The sequence below is a fragment of the Neolamprologus brichardi genome, chromosome 12, assembly GCF_056152115.1.
Source record: "Neolamprologus brichardi isolate AB-2024 chromosome 12, ASM5615211v1, whole genome shotgun sequence".
Lineage (NCBI taxonomy): Eukaryota > Metazoa > Chordata > Actinopteri > Cichliformes > Cichlidae > Neolamprologus > Neolamprologus brichardi.
Window position 1 is genome coordinate 30,233,468 of NC_142115.1, and position 23,659 is coordinate 30,257,126.

The following is a 23,659-nucleotide window of genomic DNA, read 5'->3' on the forward strand; positions in this document are numbered from 1 at the left end:
AGTTATGGACCCATGGACACAAATATTTAATGGACGCTGGCCAACGTTTTTTTCTGTGGTTGTGTGGCTGGCAATGTGATACCTAACATAGGCCATCAGAGGCGCTAGAATAAATGTTTTTGGTCTGGTAAGGAACTCGTTTCTGCAGCATAATGGTCTACGAGTCCTTCCTTTCTTCTTGGTGACGAAGCATTTCTATGTCAGGATGTCACCAGATTTCAGTTTGGGTCAGTGCCTACAGGTCTCATTATGGCAGAAACACACATTTATGTGTCAAAACGCTCCTTTAAATCCCCCCATAGACTGAACAAAATAAAAGGTAAATTTAAAAGTCATACATTATTTATTCCTGTATAAAGCCAGTCCACCACGGATAACATCAACTAAGATGTTGACTATGGACTAATTTTAATCACTTAAATCACAGATAACCATAAATAAAGCTCACTGTAATACATATTTCTTAGCTATTTATTCATTATTTTCCAGACACAGTATTTGTGTTAATGTGCCATGTTGTGGCACAATACAAATTGTTTCTATATTAAATATGGAAAAACTGGGTTGCAATTTCCCATACAAATCGACACAATAATAGTTATAGTGTAATAATGAACTAAATGGCTTCTGTGTTTTCTGCTTTTCAATTGCATGGACACTCTACTTTTCACCACAGGAGGGCGCTCTTCACCAGCAACATCATTCAAGGAAGTACAATTACCAATCCAATTCTTCTATATGCCTACAAGATATGGGCCCTCCGTTTTTCAGTTTCCAAACATGTGATGATTTTCAATCTTACAGAACAGAAAAGAAAGAGAAGAAAAGAAAAGAAAGTGAAACAAACAGCAAGGTGTTTCCATCCTCTCTATTATCTTTCCCCTCATTAGAAAAAAATGGGTGTTGACAGTTTTATCTTTGTGTTGTCTCTTCTGTGACCCTGTAATTCTTCTGTGTATCCTGATTGGATGAACTAAAAGTTATTAAACGCTTAAAGGTCTATGTCTGGGGTTCACTAGTTTCTCATCAAGGTGACAAAATACCAGCATGCTTTACAGGCTTCGCTTTAAGACAGCAGATTCTGCCGATGTGTGCTTTCTCACAGGAGTGATAACATACAGAAAATTCACACTGACATGAAACTGCACTAAATGTGAGCTGGAGTTTGTCTCGATTTCTGGATTACTGCCTCAGGTATTCACAGAATGAAGTGAATGTTCCTCCATGATGTAAAACATACAATAAACAGATGAATATAAACAACCTTAATATAAGGCACGAGTATTTATATAATTTCTAGTTAGAATCAACTGTATTATAATTATAGAAACTAGTAAATATCATAGTTTTCTATAGTTTGAACTTACAGTAGGTTGTGTGTTATGCAGTGTGGCTCCATGTGGTGACAAACTGCCTGAACGAGGAAGACATTAGACTGTGAGACTTCATAACGACGATAGCATGAGTGTCACAGGGCTGCTGAACAGACATTCAAACAGCTGCAGCAGACTTCAGGACAGTAGCTGACATCTCCACAGGCCTGTCAGACTGATTCATCATAAACACAGCTCTTATTCTGATGTTTTATTTTCATGTAGAGGATGTTTTTCATCCAGTCACACTGTCAGTGTTTAGCTCAGTTTGATCTCAGCTACTTTATTCATAGTATATCAGAGTATATAGTTATATGTGTTAACGTTTGTCAATTATCTTCAGCTTTTTCAGCAATATATACAACATATTATGACTCTTTACCTCTTTTATTAAATACTTATAACTTTCTAACTATATTTACTTACATAGATATTTATTCCAGACAGCTAATTGTTAATATATGTATTTAAACTTAAAAGAAAATTGCCACATTTATGTAACTATTTAGTTTTATTCATTTACTTAGAGCTACTTTTACATTATACAATCTTTTATGGTTTATCCATACTTTGAAATACATAACCTATTCATATTCACTAAGTCCTCTAATTATATTGTAATTAAGGGTTTGTTTAGTTAGTTGAGTGATATTAACCTGCTTACTCTATCACTGGGTTAGGAAGTAAAATGGCAGCCATATTATCAATGACAGTCAGTTTAACTAACTATTTACACAACCTTACATTGAAAACAAGTTAAATTGCTTATGACTTGGTAAAGATTATCTGTCATGCCCAGAGAGTGTGGAGAGAAGAAAACAGAGAATGTATTTAGATCAGGTGAAGTTCAGTGTTGTGCCTCTACAAGACAACAGGACTGTCAAGGCTGTATGAGGGTTTTATGGGCGATGCTTGGGTGAATAAGAATGCTCCCAATACTGAATTCAAAGATGACTCCCGCTCTCCAGAAGCTTGACAGGAGAGGAATTAGATGAGGATGCCAAACACACTGCAACAATCACATCCAGTGGTTTTTATAGGAGAGCTGGTGGTTTATTTTCTTTGACTGGAATCCTAGAACCCCCTCTGTCATAGAGCAGCTGTGAATAATCATCTAAAGAACAGAAGAAATCTCTACAGTTTAACAAAAGAACACTGGTCCATACAAAACATGTCATTAAAAATAAAGGAAAACTGAGGACAGTCCATATGTAGAACATAGAGCAGAGGTGTCACAGCAGGTTTTAATTAAGTTATTTTCAGTCTGGGGAGCTTTAAGGGGGCTGCTTCAATGTTCTGGACTGAATCCCATTTAACACATCACCTCTACCCACACAAAACACACACCACACACTGAGTGTTTTCCCATCCGGCTGTCAGTAAGAAGCCACTACAGTCAATGTGGGTTAAATAACTCACTATTTACAAGACAAGAAGACAGATACTGCCCTTGTGGGAAGCCAACTCAGTCCCCAGAGTTCTTGGTCATAACAGAGCTATTTAAGCAGTTTGAGCTTCTGCAGTTTATGTCCAAGCAACGCTCAGCTAGACTGCAAAAATACAAAATGAAAACAGAAATGGTTACACCGAACAAAAGAGGTACAGAAGGAAGCAGCCTCCAGGCAAAAATGTGTTGACATGTGAGTGGAGGCAAGTGGAAATTATGGGTGAGATCAAAAGGTTCCCCATCAAAAAAAATGATTGTTCTCCTCAGTGAATGGTTGTAAATGTATACAATAACACTGAATGAGCTGAATACTATTGGTTAATTTTAGAAACAATACATTTTTAATTTTTTTAAAGTGGGCTCTGCCTCGTGGTTTGGTCCACAGCCTACTCCTCCTCCCCTCCTTTACTTTGCAAATGGTAAGACATTATTAACACTCAGTAAGTTAAACGGCCTGACTAGTAAAGCCTTTACTAGTCCCTAAGGACCCCAAAGTGCTTTACACAACCAGTCATCCACCCACTCACACTGGTGATGGCAAGCTACATTGTAGCCACAGCCACCCTGGGGCGCACTGACAGAGGCAAGGCTGCCGGAAACTGGCGCCACCGGGCCCTCTGACCACCACCAGTAGGCAACGGGTGAAGGACACAACAACGGTGAAGGACACAACGACTGAGACTGTCCAAGCCGGGGCTCGAACCGGCAACCTTCCGATTACAAGGCGAACTCCCAACTCTTGAGCCACGATCGCCCTAACATCAGAATAAGTTAATCACATTTACTGTTCTAACCAGGCTGCATTTTAGCTTTAATAGGTCTCCATTAAATGTTGTGCTTCGGTTTAGGTGCCATGTTAATCTTAATGCATGTTTATGGCAGCAGGAGGTGTGTGCAAATACAACTTACTGAACTGATTTTATTTGGTTTTAACAGTTTCCTCAATGTCCCCCACGCCAGCCTTTTTTTTTAACAAGCCTGGAAACACCCCTGCTGCACACCTGCCAGCAATCCTGACTATTCATTACTTTGTGTCCCAACTGCCTGGTCCTCAGTGTTCCCATATTATGTAGAGTCATCCCAAGAACACACATTTTTGAAATGTATTCAGTATTTAAATGAAACCTCCTCCCTCAACACACAAACACCTCTAAGAAAGATAAAATCCTTCAGCGACCAGACAACAAAAACTCAAAGTGGCTGAAATCCCCAAATGACATCCTGACTCCACACGGAGCACTTTGTTTTCACAAGGAAACAAAAAGAGGAACATTTCCCAGTAAAAAAAACCCACACAAAAACAAAGACGAATCCTCTGGGTAGACACTCAAGTATCTTTTGCTCGAGTCTCACATACAGCAAAAAAGCCCAAAACAAACTCTGATACGATTACCTGTTCCACCTGTTGCACTTTGACTGCAGGCTCTTTGTTTCTGCATTGACATCTGACTTTTTCATACACCACCACAGCAGACCACATTAAACACTGCAGGAGCTTGCTCTGCCATCTTTTTGTAAATTTTCACTTTAATGTGAACACAAACTCACAGAAACACACACACAAAGGCTGTTACCCGACACTGCTGGATTCAGGTTTGGTAGTTTCTGCTCTGTAGGTGCAGAATCACATTTCGTTTTTGTTCTCTGAGTATCAGTCAAGGTTTCTGTTTGAAACAAACCCGGAACACAAAACACATTTTAATCACTGAGTTTTATTGGCACTGTAAAGCCGCTTTGGTTAAAATGTTTATTTGGATATTAAAAGTACATAACAATACTTTCAGTAGTTTTTCACAGTGAAACTATCACACAATAACAGAGTTGGTACAGTCACTTTATGAATGACAGTATTGGCACAGTTAAGACAAATATTTAATCACATTTAGCCTCCAGTGATGATCAAAAGAAAGGGTTTAAAGTTTAGGAAATACTTTCATTTTTACTTTTCACATATATTAAACCTTTAAAATATTGGAAACCACAAAAATACATGATCATGTTTTTTCCTGGATGTTTCATTTTAATGCAATTTGAGCAAAGTCATCTATGACAGCATAACGGGAATAACATGCTGTGGCAGATAATTCCAAAAGAAACTTTTCTAACAGCTCAACAAATATCAACACAAACTGTTTGCGGGCAGTGTGTGTGTTAGCTAAAGCTGCCCAGAGATGGAGAACGACGTAAGAAAGACAGGACAGAAGAGGAAGAAGAGGGGTTATATTTAAAGGTAAGGACTGCTCAGTGATATTTGAAAACTGTAAACTGTTACTATCATGTTTTATACTATCATTTTTTAATCAAACAGTGGGTCCGTTTATGATGTGTTCTGATAAATTTTGAAACATCCTGCAAAACACACTGAGGTAAACTAACTAATTCAGAGATTTTTCAGAGAGTTACGCTGATGGATTTACAGTGAGGCAGTGTGTTGGACCAGTGCCCAGTGACTATTGTGTTCGTGGTCAAATTGGGTTATATCCAGTGTAGCAAATTTGATTTTAGGCAGATGATGATGTGTCCTACATAACAGATTCAAGCTGGCTACATTCATTAGAATTGGAATACAGATTGGAATTTTGTTTGTAGTCTCACATACTAACATAATTTTATACTTTTATTGTTATTATTGTTATTATTATTATTATTATTATTACAAGCTGCAGTTAGCTTTGCACAAAAAGCTAACTGGTAGAAATATCCTCTATAAGTACTTTTAGTACATCTCAGAGCCTGTATTTTTCACTTTTGAGTATTTCAGCTTTTACCGGAGTACTTTTTAAACACAGGTTTCTCTGTACTTCTATTTGCATAAAGAATACTTTTGCCACCTGTGATGATACTGGAAAAAGAACATTTTATGGATATTATTTACATAACTGGGTCTTAATTAATAATTTCTAAAAATATGTGAAAATCTTTCATGCTGCAGAACTAGGATATATCAGTAATTCCATTTTATTTTAGAAAATAGTGACGAGAAGTTGCATTAAAAATGGGTTGACCTTTTCAAAGACATTTTAAGAAAATTAAACTTCATGGATTTGAATTAAAGACCGAAAAGCACAACAAAGACCATCACAGTGCATCATTTTCTAAACTGACTGTAACCCTCAAAAGTGTGGAAGCAATTATTATTTTAGTATTGAAGAAGAAGAATCTGGTCAGCCTTGTTCCAATACACTGACAATAACAGTGACCTTGTGATGTCTTACTCATCACTGCTGATCACCACAACCCTAACCCTACGGTAGAAGAATATGCCATTTTTGCTTCTTTTTTCATATTCTTTGCAATCGTGGGAACAAAAAAGTCATTTTAAATGATGTGTATAAACTTTTTATGTAAGACTATTATATAGGAAAGAAGATCTTTTTATATATCTCCAAAATACAGGTGTATGGTCACAGCTGGAGCCATTATTTAAACCTGACAGGGCTAATATTAGCTGTGATTAAATAAAGAAAATAAAGAAAACAATAATTTGATCCACAGTCAGCTAATGCTTTATGAAACATTGCTTCCGTACTGATGCACTTTGGTTCATTTTTTGCGGTCCTCGATCTCCTCCACCTCGCTGGACTCATTGACTACTTTGCCATTGATCATTGTTTGAGTGACGACTTTCACAATCTTCCTAGTCCTTACATCGGGGTCTTCTGTAACACAGGAGCGAACAAGGGTTAGTCACACTAATGCTGCTAATCTAAAGCCACAGAAAGTGTCATTAACAGTGTAACAACAGTGCTATGCTCACCTAAGAAGTTTATATTGAGGCTACGAAGCCACACTGACCCCGAGAAAAGGGATTCCTACTTTCCCCGAGCGAGTCATGTGCTATTTTGATTTTTTGTTATCCCGTGTGAGTATCGAGTGAACACATGTTCACAAAAGAGTCTGAATAGCAAAAGGAAAGGATCAGATTTTCCTGCATTGTTGGCCTACTGGAAGAATTTAAGATGACTAAAATTACCCAGCTTTACAAGAGCAGACTGTAACAGACATAAAGGACAACAGCACTCAAGTTCTTTTTATACTGACTTCCTATAGAAGCCTGTACTGAAACATAGGACCCTTTTGCAGTAGTGATGAATTCTGGTGTCTGGTATGACACTGGATACCATTCAACAATGGTTTTCAAACTTTTTTTGCCCAGAGCGCACCAAAGTTTCGAGGAACACTTGTATTCAAGTGTGTAAAAATAGATTCTGTGGCCTCGATCATGCCTGCTTGAGGATACGCTGCAGAAACTGCTGGTGAGTATGCCTTCCTTTTTACATTGGTTGCATTTGAGTGATGTACATTTCATCACCAATGAGGTGAAAACGAAGCTCCGAACTCTAATTATTTGTTCAAGCAAAGCTTTACTAAAATTTTACCAAATAAGAGTGTGTTGCTCAAAGGGACTCCAAGCAGACTGAATTTAAAAAAATGTAATAATAGTGACAAGACGTCTCACCTCTGCAAGCAATAATATACAGTTAAGTTGGCCTTAAAATGCATTGCGATTGGTGGATTGTAGTGTGACAGTGTGCCGCATTGAGTCACAAAACATTTTCAGAAACACCGACATCTGCATCGAGCCTTGACTTTATGTCACTCTGTCCCAAGTTGCATAAATTCTCAAATGTTTGGAGCACAGACAGCAGCAGACACCTTGGATAAATATCTATTCTATTCTCTTGTAAAGTTCTCTAGAGATCACATTTTTAGTTGGTGCGTTGTATTAAACGGCTGACAAGTGGACATCTGCAACGAGTGTCACGATCACTGTCTCGTGACAAGTGACATCCTCCTGACCCAAGCAGACCTTAACACACTTCTGAATGCAAAAACTATAATTATAAAAACCATAAGTGTAAGATTAAGGTACTTCTAATAACTTATTGGTGCCATCCGCCTGTAGTATGATACCCACAATATTGTATTTATAACTGTTTCTTTTGCTCTACTAGCAAATAACTTCTGTTATGAAAGAATTTAACACAAACCATCGACAGCCTTTATATCTCTGGTTCAAATTCAGCAGTTTTAAAGCATGTCAACTCTGGCTCGGAAAACTTGTTGGATTTCAAGTGCTTCTCCCAGACTAGCATTATCCAACCTAAACTTACAGATGACACGCTCAGATTTGCAACAGATTTGTTAAATTTAATAATCTGAACTTACTTTTAAGAGGTGGAGGGGGAGTTTCTTTCACCCTGTAGGACAAAATTATAATCAGTGAAGGCAAAGCAGAAAGCAGGTTCAGGCAAATACAGCTCTGCATTGTGGGGAAAAACACTTTGTTCTCATGTTTTCTTTTGTCTAATTATTTATTGTATTTTATATCTATTCTTTTTTTCACTGTAGTTTTGGGCATCATTTATTACACTTTGTCACTAATATTCAAACCATGTAAGGTCATTAAGCTTGTTTATTAAAACTAAAAGTAAAAACATTTTAGTTAATGATTAAAAATGTTTTAACTAACTGAAACAATTATGCTTAGTTAGTGTAGTAAAAATGTTATTACACCTTGTTTGATGAGGCATTGATGCACATTTTTATTGAGAGTTTGACCATCGGTCAGTTGCTTTTACAAAGTTATGTGTTTTTATTATATTACCTGCACTGATTTTTCTAAACGTGGTCTCAGAGATATGTCCTCCATACAGTAATTAAAAAGACTAAAACAAAATATGAAACTAATAACAACTAAACAAAAACTAAAGATTTTCAAATTCTGAAAAACTAAACTGAAAATAAGTAAATCAACTCTGAAAACTAACTAAAAAGTAACTAGTTTAAAAAAAGTCAAATATGAAATAAAAATACTAATTAGAAAGCACAAAGCTATAATAACCCTCATATGAACAATAATAGTGAACTGAATATGATGCTACAGTTGCTTCTGGGTAGCTTAATTTTAACTCTGTCCAAAGTTTAGTCTATACAAACGTATGTGCAAAAGTAAATAACCAAATAAAATATAAGGTGTTAATAAACTTGAGATTCCTGGTAGGCTGATTTTTCCGTGTAAATGCGAACCCTGTTTCTAATCTATGCTCATCTAAAGCAAACTGTGGTTAAATTTACTGGACAGACAAAATAATCTTATTTCTGCTAAAAAGAATGCACATATGTCCCAAAATGGAGAACAAGTCCTTTAATTCGAAGACTAATAAATGTACAAATGCCTCCTTCTTGTAGAAAGTATGAATAACTACAAGAGTCAGTTTATATATTTATTTTATTTTTACTCTATTTAATTTGTAAAATATGTATACACACACACACACGCACACACACACACACACACATATATATACACACACATAGACATACGTATTTAGTAGGGGTGCAACGATACTCGTATCGATATCGAACCGTTCGATACAGTGCTTTCGGTTCGGTACGCATATGTATCGAACGATACAACATTTTTAATTTATTTTATCAACTTTCCTTCTGACGATGCTATCTGTGTTGAGCGCTCAGTGGATCTGCGCTCGACAGTGCAGCCTAGGCGGAGTAGTCGAACACAGATTCACTGAGCACAGGGCAAGCTAGCGAGACAGAAGCTAGGCTAGTTGCAACATGGCAAATTGAACCTCCCCCACCCTCATTCAGATCTGGCGTTTGGAACTATTTTGGTTTTCATGTGATGTATGACCCTGAAGGTAAGCGCATCATGGACAAAAGTAAAACAGTATGTTGGATGTGCAAGCAATGCTCAATTGGTGGGAACTAGTGTGTTAGCGCAGTTAGCTCGTTAATGTGTTGACGTCTTCCAGCCCCACTCATGAGGCGATCCGCGGTAGCTCGTTAACGGAGATTTGCCGTGTTGTGACGTTAATGTCATTTCAGATTAACGCTGACAGCACTAGTGGGAACACAACCAATATGACTGCACATTTACTCCGACATCATCCTAGTGCAAAGACAAGTGGAAGCAGACAAAAACAAGCAGGCATGCTACAAACTTTACCCGAGTCATTTAGACAGCTGTTAGCACATGATTCTCCTTATGGGGACCTGATATGTTTAATATGCTGCTGAGAATATAGCCCAGAAGAAGCGTATAGTATAGCTTTTATTTTGGAAAGAGACATTTCTCCATAATAAACTCTCTTTTCCAAAGATGAGTGATTCCTCAATCAGATACAGGGCTCGCAAAATCGCTAGCCCGACGTCCTGGGGCTTTTTTCCAGTCGGGCTACCAAAATCTATCTCTGCCCTGCCCGTCGGCCTATCGTAGGAAGGAAAACTATATGTCAATGCTTTTGCATTCTTTCGGAAATGTAGCTGGGTAATTATGTCATTGGCATCGGCCACTGTCAATATGTGACATATTGAAATCGCGTTTGAATTTGCGCTTGTTTTTTGCTTTCACTTTGCAATCGCGTGAACTGTGTATAGAGAGCGACAGTACTGATTGGTGAGTGATGATAATTTGCGCACCAATTCCTCTGACATCGTCTTATCAATCGTTAGCTTACTATGCAAACATGACAAGTGAAATCTCCCGCAGCTTAAACATGTGAGAGGTTGATCGCGCAGAGAATCGCTGAGCGTTATGTAAGTGCGTGTGTAAAAGCAGCAGGATATATATTTTAGTTCTGCTGAGCCAAATAAGACAGGTCAGCGTGAAGAAGTGACAGCCAAAGAAAAGCTTACCACAAAACGGAAAAGTTATGACAAATCAGACTATAAGGAAAAAAGAAAGTGCAGCTTTATGGTTTCATGGACAAAAGAATTTCTGTGGCTGCAATATGACGAGCTAAATAACCAGGTCTACACATAAGTGGTCCGCAGGTGCGCATTCGCTGTCAAAATAAAAAACGCGCACAAGATAAGAAGTTGCAACGCGTGTTTGCGTACATAAGATTTTCAGGAGGAGGACAGACATTTGTTTAGAACTCTTAAAGATGTCGAAGAAGCTCCTTTAAGCAATTACTGTGATGTTCTTCCACCTCCAAAGAAATGTCAGGAGTCCGAACCACAAAAGAAGCACGTATTCTCGGAAAAGTGGTTGCAGGAGGTGAGCTGGCTTCAAACAAATGATGAACGCACAGAGATGTGGTGCAGAATGTGCCGTGAAAATTTAATAAATGACAAATTAATAAAAAGGCATGAACATTTTTTTTGTATCGAAAAAATATCGAACCGTGACACCAAAGTATCGAACCGAACCGAACCGTGAATTTTGTGTATCGTTGCACCCCTAGTATTTAGTATACACATTCAGAAACATGCATACAATCTCATATTGTACATATATTTATTCATATAATTCTCAGATTTAGCCATTCTTATATTTGCTTGTTCTTATCTTATTGTACTTTTGCACACCTCTGTTGCTTGTGAAGCTCGCACACAATAATTTCACTCACATGTACTGTACCAGTGTACCTGCACATGTGATGTGACAATAAAAGTGATTTGATTCGATTTGATTTAATATTCAAGTTAAAAAAAAATGCATTTTGAACTGGTCCTGTGACTTGTTATTTTGGGACTGTGCATCCCTTAGGCTTAGATTTGTTTTTCTACTTGCTTACACATCCTCTCCTTCCAGCAGCCTCCTGTAGGTGGCGATCTCCATCTCCAGGTTCTGCTTGATGCGTAGTAGCTGTTCGTAGTCAGTCTTGTTGCGCTGCATGTCCAAACGCAGCTGAGACAGCTCATCCTCCAGCTGTGTCAGAATGGCCTGAAGACGGTCCATGTCCACAGAGTACTTGTGTCCCGATTCTCCAAGGTTTCCCTCTAACACGCTAACCTGTAAACACAGCGTACTGATGCTGAATAGCCACAACAGATAACATATTCTCGTCTGTGTTACATAATTGCTAAAGCTGGCTTGAATATTCAGACAGGTCGCCTCCTTCGCTATATGTTATCAAGAACTGCGTTTAAGGAACAGCTTTATCCTGAGAAGCACAGATAACAGTCTGAGCATGCATGGTTAAAAACACATCATTTCTTTGGGAACAATTATCAAATTTTGAGTTAGTTGTCCAAAATGTCATCCTTTGCTTACTTAAGATGGTACTGCCCACTCTGACATTTTTTTTTATTAAAGTTAATTAATTAATGCTCTAATGTCTGTGTGCTAAAGATGAAGCATCAATAATTAGGGTGCTGGCTTAGGGTGAAAGTAGAATAGATTTGCCTTTTGGGGAATTAATTACAGCGCAATCACAAATAACAAAATAACAAAACAGCCGTTCAAATATTTAAAACTGCATGAACATTTTTTTTGTTGCTCTTAATGGCATTTAAATCGTCATCGATTGTGTACACAGTGACACGTTATCCTTGATTTTCAGACTTTCTTTAAATCTTTAACTGCTAAATCTCATCAGTAATGCAAACAGCTAAAATGAGGCACTGGCTATAAGAAGCCGAAATGAAGCCGTTACTGTAAAGGATGCTCAGCACCAGGAAGTAAATCTTTAGGAGACTAAAATGAATCAATTAAAACTTAAAGAAGGATCAAAGCTGTGTTAAAGGTTTGGCTTTGTTAAAGCTTTTCACATTTCAAAAAGTAGTATAGCAGTCTTATTTTTGGGAATGGCTAAAAAAAATATTAAGTTGTAAATTTATAGTCTGATCCTCCTGCTCTAACGGGCTGTATGGTCTTCATGTAACAGTAGAAACTTTGAGGATGAAGGTAAACACAGGGAGGATAAAATGTTAAAGCCTCCATATTAACTCACTGTTCACACGGACCATAAAGAGTGTCACCACTGTCAGACAATCAGTCAAAAGATTGCTGCTTTGTAATTTTACCTATTAAGAAGTTTTCCTGTCAGCACTATAATACGTCTGCATTCATTACTGTGTGATCAGGCTGAGCAAATATCTGAAAGCTTCATTTGCCTCCAGTGAACATGTCTGCATGCTGTAGATTATTTCTGAGTTCACAGGAAGTGGAGACAAAACACCAGGTTTTTGTGTCTTGTCAGACTGATTGATTGTGGAAGCATTATTAACCTGCTGTGTACATTGTATCTATACAGCAGCAGCTCTTAACTGACAAAAAGAAGGCAGCTGTTACCTATAGCTAGTCTCTACAAGTGTGCGGGGGAGGATGTGAGGTGAGGACCAGTCATTCATGTGCCCTCATACAGGGTTTCTAATGTCTCCGTCTCACGGAAACCTCACCGCTGAAGAAGATAAGTAGTCATTCAAATGTATATGAACAAACTGTACTGTACCTGTTTACGAACGCTCTCAAGCTCAACTTCTAGAGCCTGAAGGAAACGCCGCCTCTCACTGAGCTCACTTTGGGCACAACGCAAAGCCTCGTTGCTTTCTTTGACCTCCGACTGTACTGCCTCTAACTGTAAACACATAAAAACATAATATTCAAAACAATTCAACACAGCACTCATCTCAAAGTGCTTCATACTGTAAAGTAAAGACCCGACAACATTAGGTAGAGAACCCCCAAAATCAGGCAATCCCTTATGACTTGAGACATTGAGGAGGACGAATGTGCTTTAACAGGAAGAAACCAGAACCAAGATCAGGGCGGAGCAGTTATCTGCTAAAACTGGTTTGGTGATGATAGAGAAGGGAAGGGAAAAGAAAATTAATGTAGTAGCATAAAATGCTTGATGAGTAACAAGAGGTGAAGTACTTGATTACTTTCTAGCAGCCTAAGCTGGTTAACTAAGCAATGTTTCAGGTCAACCTGATGCAGCGCTAACTATAAGCCAAAAGTGAAAGTTTGAAGCCTAATTGGTATATCATTGAACCAAGTTAGGGCGGTGGTTCTGGTAGCTGAAGGCTTTGCTTCCAGTTCTATTTTGAGAAACTCGTAGGCCTGCAGTCTGAGAGTGAAGCGCTCTGATGGGATAATATAATGCATTAAGGTCTTTAAGATGTTATGTGGACTGACCCTTCAAGACTTTCTATGCAAGAAGGAGGATTTTAAATTAAACGATGAGCTTAACAGGAAGCCAGTGAACAAACAAGGGACAAATATGATCCCTCGCTCGCTCTCTTTCTCTACTCATTTGGACCAACTGACAGCTTTTCAGGGAGTTTTTAGGACATGCTGATAAAAAGGAATGACAATAGTCCCGACTAGCTGTAACCAATGCATCTAGTTTGTTAGGTTCACTCTGCAACTGGATAAATTATAATGTTTACAATATTGCAGAGATGAAAGAAAGCAGTCCTACATATTTATTTACTGTGGGGAAAAGACAGAAGAGCAAGAGCTGGTTTGTGCAGTTACACACCTTCTTCAGGTACCAAGACTCGGCCTCCTCCTTGTTCTTGCGAACAATGCCCTCATATTGGACCCTGAGTTCAGCCAAGATGGCCCCAAGATCAGGACTTTGAGCCGCATCCACCTCCACGTTCACCTGCTCATTGTCCAGACGGGCCTTCAGGGAGTTCATTTCCTGCAGACATTTAAAGAAGGAATGGAGGGAAAATCATGGTTATAACAGAAATATTTTGATGCAAAAAGCCACAGTGGGTCCTCACATTTGACTCAACTTGTATGCTTTACTTAGCAAAGCAAACTGACAAGACAACATGTGCTGTACTTGTTTTTTGAGATTTTTGTTTAACTTAAACTTTTCTTCTCCACCTATTAATCCACCAACTCCAGCTTCAAGTGGTTTTAGTACACTTAGTACTGCCTTTTGATACAGACATTGAGCAAAAAAAAAGAAGTTGTGTGCTAAAAGAGGTGCTATATTAAAAGAAAACCATTAACATCGTTGACATTTGTTTGTTTGCATTTAGTCATTTGAATGCCTCTGGTGGATTAAGCTTGTAAACTGAGATGTTCGGGGACCAGAGCTGAAATTTAGAAAAAGGTCTGATGTTCAGCTGGAAAAAACCTGTTGAGTCTGCTTGTTTTGTTTGTTTGTTTTAATAAAGGAGGGGCTTTGAGGCTTCCTTTTAATTGGCGTGAGACTGTTTCAGCAGCGTGAGACTGAAGGTGAAATGCCATCAGTGTGAGAGCTGGTAAACCTGCTTTAACATCATCCATGTTGCCTAATTGGCTGTTTGTTTTAAGTGAGTTAACCTATTGTTACAGGAGATGTAGGTTAGAGTCGTTTAAAACTCTAATGTACTCTAATTAGCTTTACAGCTGTGCGAGTTTAGTGTAAACCTGGTGCTGCAGATGCTATTCAGCAGTGAACTCCTAAAAGCTGTTAAAGTGGTGCACAGCACTGCAAAAACTACACCCCATCTCCATCATTAAGTAGCTTTAGTTTATGTCTGTGAAGGTTCTCAGTCATCCAGGTCATCGGAGTCTAAGGAGCTTGGAAAGAAAAGCAGCTGTACTCATTTCTTGATTTCAAGTGAATTCAAGAAACTTAAACTAGCTTTCTGTTTCTTCCTGTTTCATTTTAGTGGTCTGTTGTGTATTTAGTTCTGTTTAAGTTTCTAAACTAGACTAGCTTTAGTTTAGTATTTGTATTCTCAGGTCTTAGTTTTGCTAAGTGACTTCTTGTGAAGTCAGTCTTGTTTCGGTGTTTGTTTATCTTTCTGTCTTTGTGTCATGTCTGAGTTTCTCTTTCCGTGTTCTGTTTCTTCCTGTTTCATTTCGGTGGTTTGTCTTGTATTCAGTTCTATTTGCCTGTCACCTGTAATTAGTTACAGCTGTTCTCGCACCTGTTGCTTGTTCCTCGTTATCCTCTGCATATATACGTGTTGTCTCATTCATCCCTTGCCCTTTATCACATTCTCTCTCATGGCTGTGTCCTTCTTCGTGCATTTCCCCAGATGAGTTGTACTTTCAGCACCTGACCTGCTGCTTTTTGTTTAGTTAAGAGCTGTGCAATAAAGTTGTTCTGGAATTTTAATTCTCGCCTTCCTACCTTGACACCCATAATAACATCAGCTACATGTGCAGGAGTAATCCCACAAAATCAGCTCAGCTTTCATATCACAGAAACTTCACAGCTCTTCAATAACTATTTTACGCTACCATTTTTCACTTCCTTTAAATCTTTACAGTAGTTGTAAAGTTTTTATTCACAACATATGAAGCGTCAAGAAAAAGCCAGCACCAAGTGATAATCTTCAGAGGACGAGCCAAATATAATAAGGTTTTTTAAAGAAAGAATCCCACTGTGAATTAAAAGTTATTACTGTATTGTTCATAAAGCTCACAAGATAATTAAAGTTTAAATGAGTGATCACTGTAGCTGCCTAAAAGAGTGCAACCACAGGTTGTGTGTCAGAAGGCTTCATCTACTTCACCTTTGCTACAAATTAATTTCTGCGACGTTTATATGGTAGCTGCATCAACACCCCTTGGGTTTTGTAGTTCTTACTTGCTGCAACAATTATGAATTTTGTTTTTTTTCTAATTCTCGATTTAAGAAAAATTAGATGTGTATGTATGATAACACTATTACAGTCAGTCAAATTTTATACATTTTTAAGACAAAATAAAAAATTCCCTCTGTGTAAAATTCAGTCTACATCCTGGACACCACACCTGACTGCCTAAACACACACAGACTGTTGCGATGACTGGGCTCAAACACTCCTGCTTTGTGTACATTGGAGTTACCTCGTTATCTTGAAGCAGTCTGGTTACAAAGATGAAGGGTGTGTCCCTGTACTTATATTATCGTATTTCAGACACCGAACACTGTTTAAACCTTGTGGGAGAAAACACAAACTGACCTGGCAGAGAACTAGTTTATATGAACTTGTGTCTTGTGAAGAAGATTATAATGATGGATACGTAAACACTGTTTAATCTCACGTAACCTTCGTTTTGGCAGCAGTCTCACCTCCTGGTGATTCTTCTTGAGGAAGTAGAGCTCCTCCTTCAGGCTGTCCAGGTCTCCTCGGAGAGTGGCGATGATCTGGTCGTGGTCTGACTTTGCTCTCCTCAGAGCCTGACAGTCCCTCTCCACTGACTGGCACAAGGTGGCCTCTGCCTCCCATCTGCATTAAAAAAAAAAACAGCATTAAAGACAAGATTAAATCAAATAAATGAACTTTCACACATGTTCTGTAGCTCTGCACCTGAGAACAGAAATATCTGATGTAGTCAGGTTGGATATGAGCAATCAACAGAATAACAGCTGTGACTTTATTTCCAAAAGACCCATGTGTTGTGTTGAAGAGATTTCATATATAGAAATATGTACCACAATTTTGTGGCACGTCAGCCAGGCAAATCAATAAGAATGCACACATACATTACCCACAACGTTCTGGGAAAAGCTAAAATTTCTTGAGGAAATGGGGGTAAATGCAGAAAGTAATCACAGAAATTACTTTTAACCTGCCAGCTCTTCCTGTACACTATATCCAAGTAACCACGTTACCTATGGTGCATAGAGCATTTCTAGTTGTGTCAATGTGTCTGAAGTGGCTACTTCCTGCTGTCTGTACATGTGGAAAATATCCCAACACGATTCCCTGTAAATTCCCACAAGTTCATGTTAAGAGAAAAGGAGGTCATCAGTAAACATGTGCAATTTTAGGCCAGGTTTGTACCTTTTGTGTACATTATTGAAAAATACTCATTTTCATGAGATCTGAAAATACTGCAGATTATTTAATACAATCTTTCTGTACCTATAGATCAAAAATATTCCTGCTTCTGCATAAAAAAAAAGACTTTTGAACAAGTAGCAGAAGTGACACTTCCATGCTATTTTCATTTTTCCTCAAGTACCTCAGGAGGCAACTAGCTCTTAAAGAAAATCAGTTCCCATGAACTTCTACATTAAAATATCCAACTTTACAACATTAAATAGCAGATTTGCAGCCTGTTAACTCTTTCGTGTGGATACTGGTGTTAGGGGTGTTGACACTTTGATTAACAGGCACCTGATAAGGGCAGCTGGAGCTAATTAGTAACTCTTCTGTGAATTTGGCACTGAGGCCACTCAGGAATGGATGCACAAATGTGAAAAATCGCATGCAAACTCCAGCAAAGCTCTGTGTTATTAAGGTCCACACTCACTTTGCTGTAAATACCATGAATCACTGTCAGCTGACGTATTACTCCCTCACATTAGACCACAAAACATACTATCAACACACTGTGAAAAACACCAGCAGCAGGTATTTCCTGACTCTGTCACCTTTAGCTTCACCTTGCCAACTGTAGAATCTCCATAAGGGGATGATTCTCTTTATGACCTGCACCATCTATCATATTCCCCTCTAACTGATGTTGCCATTGTTTGGTACTGGAGCACCCACCGTGGGAATAAGGCATTTATTTCGGCCCCTGACAGAAAGGTCATTTATTCATACTGTTTTGCAGTCTGACGCTCCCATGTGAACACTCACAGCCAGGGAAAAGACTGCAGTGTGACACTCACTTAACCCTGAAGTCATCAGCCGCCAGCTTGGCATTATCAATCTCCAGCATTATGCGGGCATTCTCCAGTGTCTTCCTTCTCACCTAAGTGAAAAAACACAATGCATAGCAAGTTAAAATTACGTGTGGTTTTAATGTGTCTAGTTAAATATTAATGTGTTAAGCTGAGTTCTTCCACCAAAACTGTACTTCAAATTAGAGAATTCATGACAGGACATCACGCACAAATATTTTTTTTTTCTCAAGACAGGAAGTCTTAAAATGAATTGTATAGTCTAAAGCACTAGACACTGACCTCCTGTCCAATGGCATGGGCCTGTGCCATCATCCCCTCAATGTCGTACCCTTTTGGAGCTCTGTCCACCATAAGCTGCTTGATCTTCACTTCCAGCTCAGCATTGGATTTCTCCAGCGACCGCACCTTGTCCAGGTAGTTGGCCAGCCTGTCGTTCAGGCCCTGCATGGTCTCCTTCTCGCTGATGCTGAGGCCGTTGATGGAGAGGCTGGAGCCCAGCACGTTGAGGCCATTGCCCAGAGAGAGGGAGCGTGACATAGTGGCGATCGAGGAAAGATTGGAGACAGAGGGTTTGGAGCGGATGCTGCGTCCACTGCCCCTCACAGAGATGTTGGAGAAGGAGGGCTGCCGCACTGAGCGCACAGAGAGAGCAGAGGCCATGGTGTCCACTAAACAGATAGTTAGATACATTTGGGTCAATAAGGATCAATAAGGAAGACAAAAACACACCTAGAGGTCTTTTTATGCCTATCATACACCAGAAAACTCTGAAAGGGCTAAAAGTCAAGGCACCCTGTCATATCTTAAGGTAGTATGTCATTAGGCATTGTTCAAAGAATGGAGTCACTATTTACGAGACTATAACTAGTTTCCTTTTGAGATGATTTCCCATCAAGAAAATAAAATAAAAATATTAGTAGATTGATACATGAACAGGCTGTCATGGCCACTTCTGTCTTATTTTGTTCTCAAAATCACCCAAAAGGAAAAAACAGAAAGTACTTCAGAATAGACAACACTGGTTAGGAAAACAGACAGTGCACATCTATTGGTTCTTAAAGTCACATGATTAATCCAGCAAGATCAGCCATTTGATTTGTCTTGTTGGATTTGATAGATCTGAAACAACTCTGAGTTTTATGACTTTCTACTAAACGATTGCCAAAAATGTAACAATAAATGATTTTCTTGAGATCCTGAAAAACTTAAAAAGTCACTTGGATCACCCTGTAGCATATTTTATCATCTTTTCTGTCTCCCTTTTCCAGGTTTCTGTTGAACATTCAAGCAGGAAATATTACCAATCATGTTTCTGATCTACTAAAGAAACACTGTGTTTGAAATACAAGTGCTGGATACCAAGCATCATCACTCTTTCCTCATCACAGAGTTATTTAAGAAGAACGGCAATGAGGTTCTAGTAAATTTCAAGTCCCTGAGAGCTTTACATCATCCAGAAAATTTGTTCCCTATTCAGCTACCCTGAACCGTAATTTGATGAAGAGAAACAGAGGAAAAGGACAAAAACAGTATTTACCTGGAGATCAGTTGTTCAGTTGGTCTCTTCTCGTCGCTGATGGTGAGAGTGATTGTTGTTGCTGGAGCAGCTTTCACAGGTGAGTCTGGCTGTAAAGGATCAGCTGTCCTGGCTGGGGAGGAGCCAGTCATGTAACCAAACCCACAACAACAAAGGAGAGGATGCAATATGACACCTTGTGGAGGACTGAAAAAATACAGAGGTGCGCATGAGTTTAAATCAATGTGTCCTTTCATTTGAGGAAAAACTGTACTGCTACTGTCAGTATAGTTTATAGTTTAACCTGCTTTTTTCAGGTAATATAAGTATATCTAAGATGGATATGGCAGAAAAATCGTTCAAAATAGAACAACTGTAATAGGTTGTTGGGGGAAAAAAGTTGTATTCACTCAATATTGTTACATAAAAAACAAACCAGTCCTGCCCAGCAGAAAATTTGGCCTTTACTGCTATATTTGTCCTCACAATACCTTCCTCAGACTCGAATCTGACCTGTCTCTTTCCACAGTGGTTGTATTGAGAGCAGACACAATGGCTTTAGAGTGATGTGAGAAGGCTTCACCTGAGGACGGCCAGCCAGGATGGGAAGAAACGAGAGGAAACGGGAACAATGAAGAGAAAGAATGAAAAGAAAGTGAAGACCCCTGAGAAATACACAAAGAAATGCAGGGCGTAGTTGTGGATGAACTGGAAACCTGGCTTATATTTACACACTCACAGACACACACACCCACATCAACACGCACAGGCACCATTTTATAAGGGTGAATTGTCTCTCAGCCCTCTATTTCCATCTTAGCGCATATAATCCCTGTTGAAAACATGTATGACTTTTGATTTCTTTGGGCTTTATCATGCCAAGAAGATCAGATCTCTCAGTGACAGTGACCTGATTTAGTGCTGTATGAATTACATCTCACTGCAGCCATCCCCGCCCAGCGCTCGTCTGCATTGGCCAGCTACATTCTGGGACAGCTCACGGTGGAAACTTTCTTTTGTGCTGTTTCTAAGCTAACTGTAAAAGTCACCTATCACCTGTCTGTTTCTACAGGCTGCAGGCACAGTAACATTAATGACTTAAAGCTGTCCAACTTGGCCCAGAATGAATCAAACTAATGGATAATTAACTTAAACTGAATGCAGTCTTAACTGCAGGACAAGTGTGTCTGTATTACTGTGTCACTACATTATAATGTAATACAACTTGATGCATACATGTTGTACAAATACACTTGTGTTGATATTCGTTACATTTTTCTCATGTATGTGTGGGATCTTTGTTCCTTAGTCAAAGGGGAAAAGCCATAAAACTGATTCTCACAAGCACAAAAAGCAAGACATAGCAAGGATACAGCGACATCATGTGGCTTAAAACACATACTACAGCAGAGAACTTAAGTATTTTTAAAGCTCAAATTTTCAGACACAAGTTACTTGAATTATAAAAAGACATGGTATGAAAATGAAACGTTATATAGAAAAAAAAGATTTATATGCCAATAAAGTGCAAAACCCTTGAGCTACTCCTGATTTCTTTATGACCCAGACGTTCTTGTAATTTTTTTAAAGCGGTCTTGAGCTCCTCTAGGTTCTCTAGGCTTTCTAAAAGGCTGCTTGTTCACTCATTTTTCAGTCCAGTATTTGTATCTGACCATTTTCAGGGGAATTATGTTTAAGTTACTTAGAAATGATTTATAAATCATTCAAGCACAAAACGGGAACCTATAACTCAAGAGATGAACCAGTGATGTGTCTACACACAGCAGACAACTTGAGGATAACTTTAAGTATTCTAAGGATATCTCAGCATGTTCAATGTCTCCTTGAAAAATTAAGTAAATATGACAAATGGAGGTTGTAGGCTTCAAAAACACTATCTACAGCAGATGAAAAGCATCTAAAAGTCCTTTCCTTGAGAAATATTGGGAGAAATACAGCAAATCCCTGACATAGGTCCAGTCCAGGTCAGGAGAGTGTCTAAAGCCATCTGTAAAATATGAGCTAGCCTCTGTCATGGGTTGGGTCTGTATTTCAGACAGTGGTGTTGGAGGATCTTGTCAAATTTAATGGAATTATGAATAATCTGATCGGCATACTTTTGTTTTTCCCAAACACGCTACTAACGCAGTAAAAGCTGTGCTGGTGGCAATACTGTCAGTCATAGATCTGCGTCCCCAGAGCCCAGAACGCAACATCCCTGAAGCAGTGTAGGATCAGCTTTACAGAAAACGGAACAAAAGGCAGTCGACATAAAAAAAGCTTCTTCTTCAAGAGGCCTTCAAGACTAACTAGCAAAATTCCAAGAAGGCCTACCTGAGAGTAGGGCTGGGCCATATCATACCCTTCACGGTAATACCGGTATAATGTTGGGCAACGATAGAAAAATGAAATATCGCGATAGAATATGGGTAAAACGCGCATGCGCAGTGCCTTTGTTTTCATACGCATATGGCGGAAAAATCATGGCGGTGATGCAGAATGAGAAGAGCGAAAGTGGATCGTTGAATGAAACGATGAACCTGAACTGGTTTGTAAAAATGCTGCAACTTCAGTGGTGTGGAACTGGTTTAGCTTTCGTCCGTCAGATACACAACAAAGCACTATTTTTGGTAGAGCATGCTAGCGGGCCGTCGTTATTACCGTGTTGTTTGGAAAATATGGCACACTTAAAATCAATCCTTTGATTTTTCTGAAAATCGACAGTGCCCCTTATAATCCCGTGTGCCTTATGTATGAATTCTGGTTGTGTTTACTGACCTCGAAACGATTTTATGTACACGGCGCTCGAAAATCTGTCAAATGTTTCAGTACGACTTTGCTAAGCTAGAAGCTGCACTGCTGGATGGATTGTCGGAACATTACGGCTATCGTAGGCGGAGCCTCGCGGAGTGATACGTACTGTGCTTCAATATAATATTATTGTGTGTGTATAACCTCTTTTTAAGTTTTGTAGATATTATACATGGTTATGCTGGTTCTTAACTTGCAGACTTTAAATTAGACTACAGCCAATATAACCTATAAATAATGTATAAAGTGATTGCACATGTTGTCCTCATGCTTTTGATATCCCATGGCCTGGAATAAGGACAACTTTAGCCTTAGCAGGCATCTCTTCCAGTATGGCAGAAGCTCAAACTGGATACGAAACAAATATGACTTTTTCACGTTGTCTTTCCTATATCGTTATCAGGCCATTACCATGAGAATGATCAATTATTCTAACTGGTGATAGACTTTATATGATCAAACCTTTAAGTGTACTACTACAAGACACACAAATAAGTGTACTGGGTGTACTTTAGTCAAGTTTGGGTTTTTTTGTTAAAGGGGAGGAGACAGCATTAAGCCCACTGGTCACTGTGGCCCATTTTAAAGTCTGAAAACTTCATGGTACCCAACAAAACCTTTCTCTGATCACCCCCGAGCTGAAAATGAAGCACTTTCTTCTTTGTGTTTTTATCAATTCACTTATTTGGGAATCTCCATTAAAACAATAATCTGTAATTTTAAAGTGCAGTACCTTCATCGCCCACAAGGGGCCGACAGACCACACTTGGGGAATCACTGCTCTAACAACTTTTAAACAGCCATCATTAGCAGCCATACGCCACATAACTGACATGGAAACGGTTGTGCAGAGATTAAAAACATTTAGATCTTTATTGTAATACACTAAAGTGACTTCTTCTTTACTTTATGTATTTAATATTTGTCCAGGACTGAATTATAGGAGAATTTGAAATTTCTGAATGTGTCTGTGGAACCTGTGGAAATGGAGGAAGCTACATGATATACAGAATCATTTGATTTAAGCTAGTATCCATCTGAGAGGGTGAAATGTAGTAATTCAACAGCATTCTCAGCCTTCAGGTGTGCTTTAGTGCCACTGTCTTTATATGACATGCAGTACCTAGTCATATCAGTCTCAGGAGATTGATTCAGAATCTGCTCCAGCTTCTTATAAATCAAACTT

The 23,659-nt window shown here is 38.8% G+C and overlaps 1 protein-coding gene across 1 annotated transcript; it reads right to left on the bottom strand.

The window, feature by feature from the left end:
• Nucleotides 1–4,516: 4,516 nt before the first annotated feature.
• krt1-c5 (keratin, type 1, gene c5) lies at nt 4,517–22,042 on the bottom strand. Its single transcript, XM_087849324.1, has 11 exons — nt 21,997–22,042; nt 20,176–20,245; nt 19,684–19,869; nt 18,426–18,814; nt 18,132–18,214; nt 16,581–16,737; nt 14,055–14,219; nt 13,023–13,148; nt 11,364–11,581; nt 7,990–8,021; nt 4,517–6,479 (listed from the first exon to the last, which is right to left on the bottom strand). The coding sequence occupies exons 4-11, from the start codon at nt 18,804–18,806 to the stop codon at nt 6,364–6,366; spliced, it is 1,278 nt and encodes a 425-aa protein (XP_087705450.1). The 5' UTR covers nt 18,807–18,814; nt 19,684–19,869; nt 20,176–20,245; nt 21,997–22,042; the 3' UTR covers nt 4,517–6,363.
• Nucleotides 22,043–23,659: the final 1,617 nt, after the last annotated feature.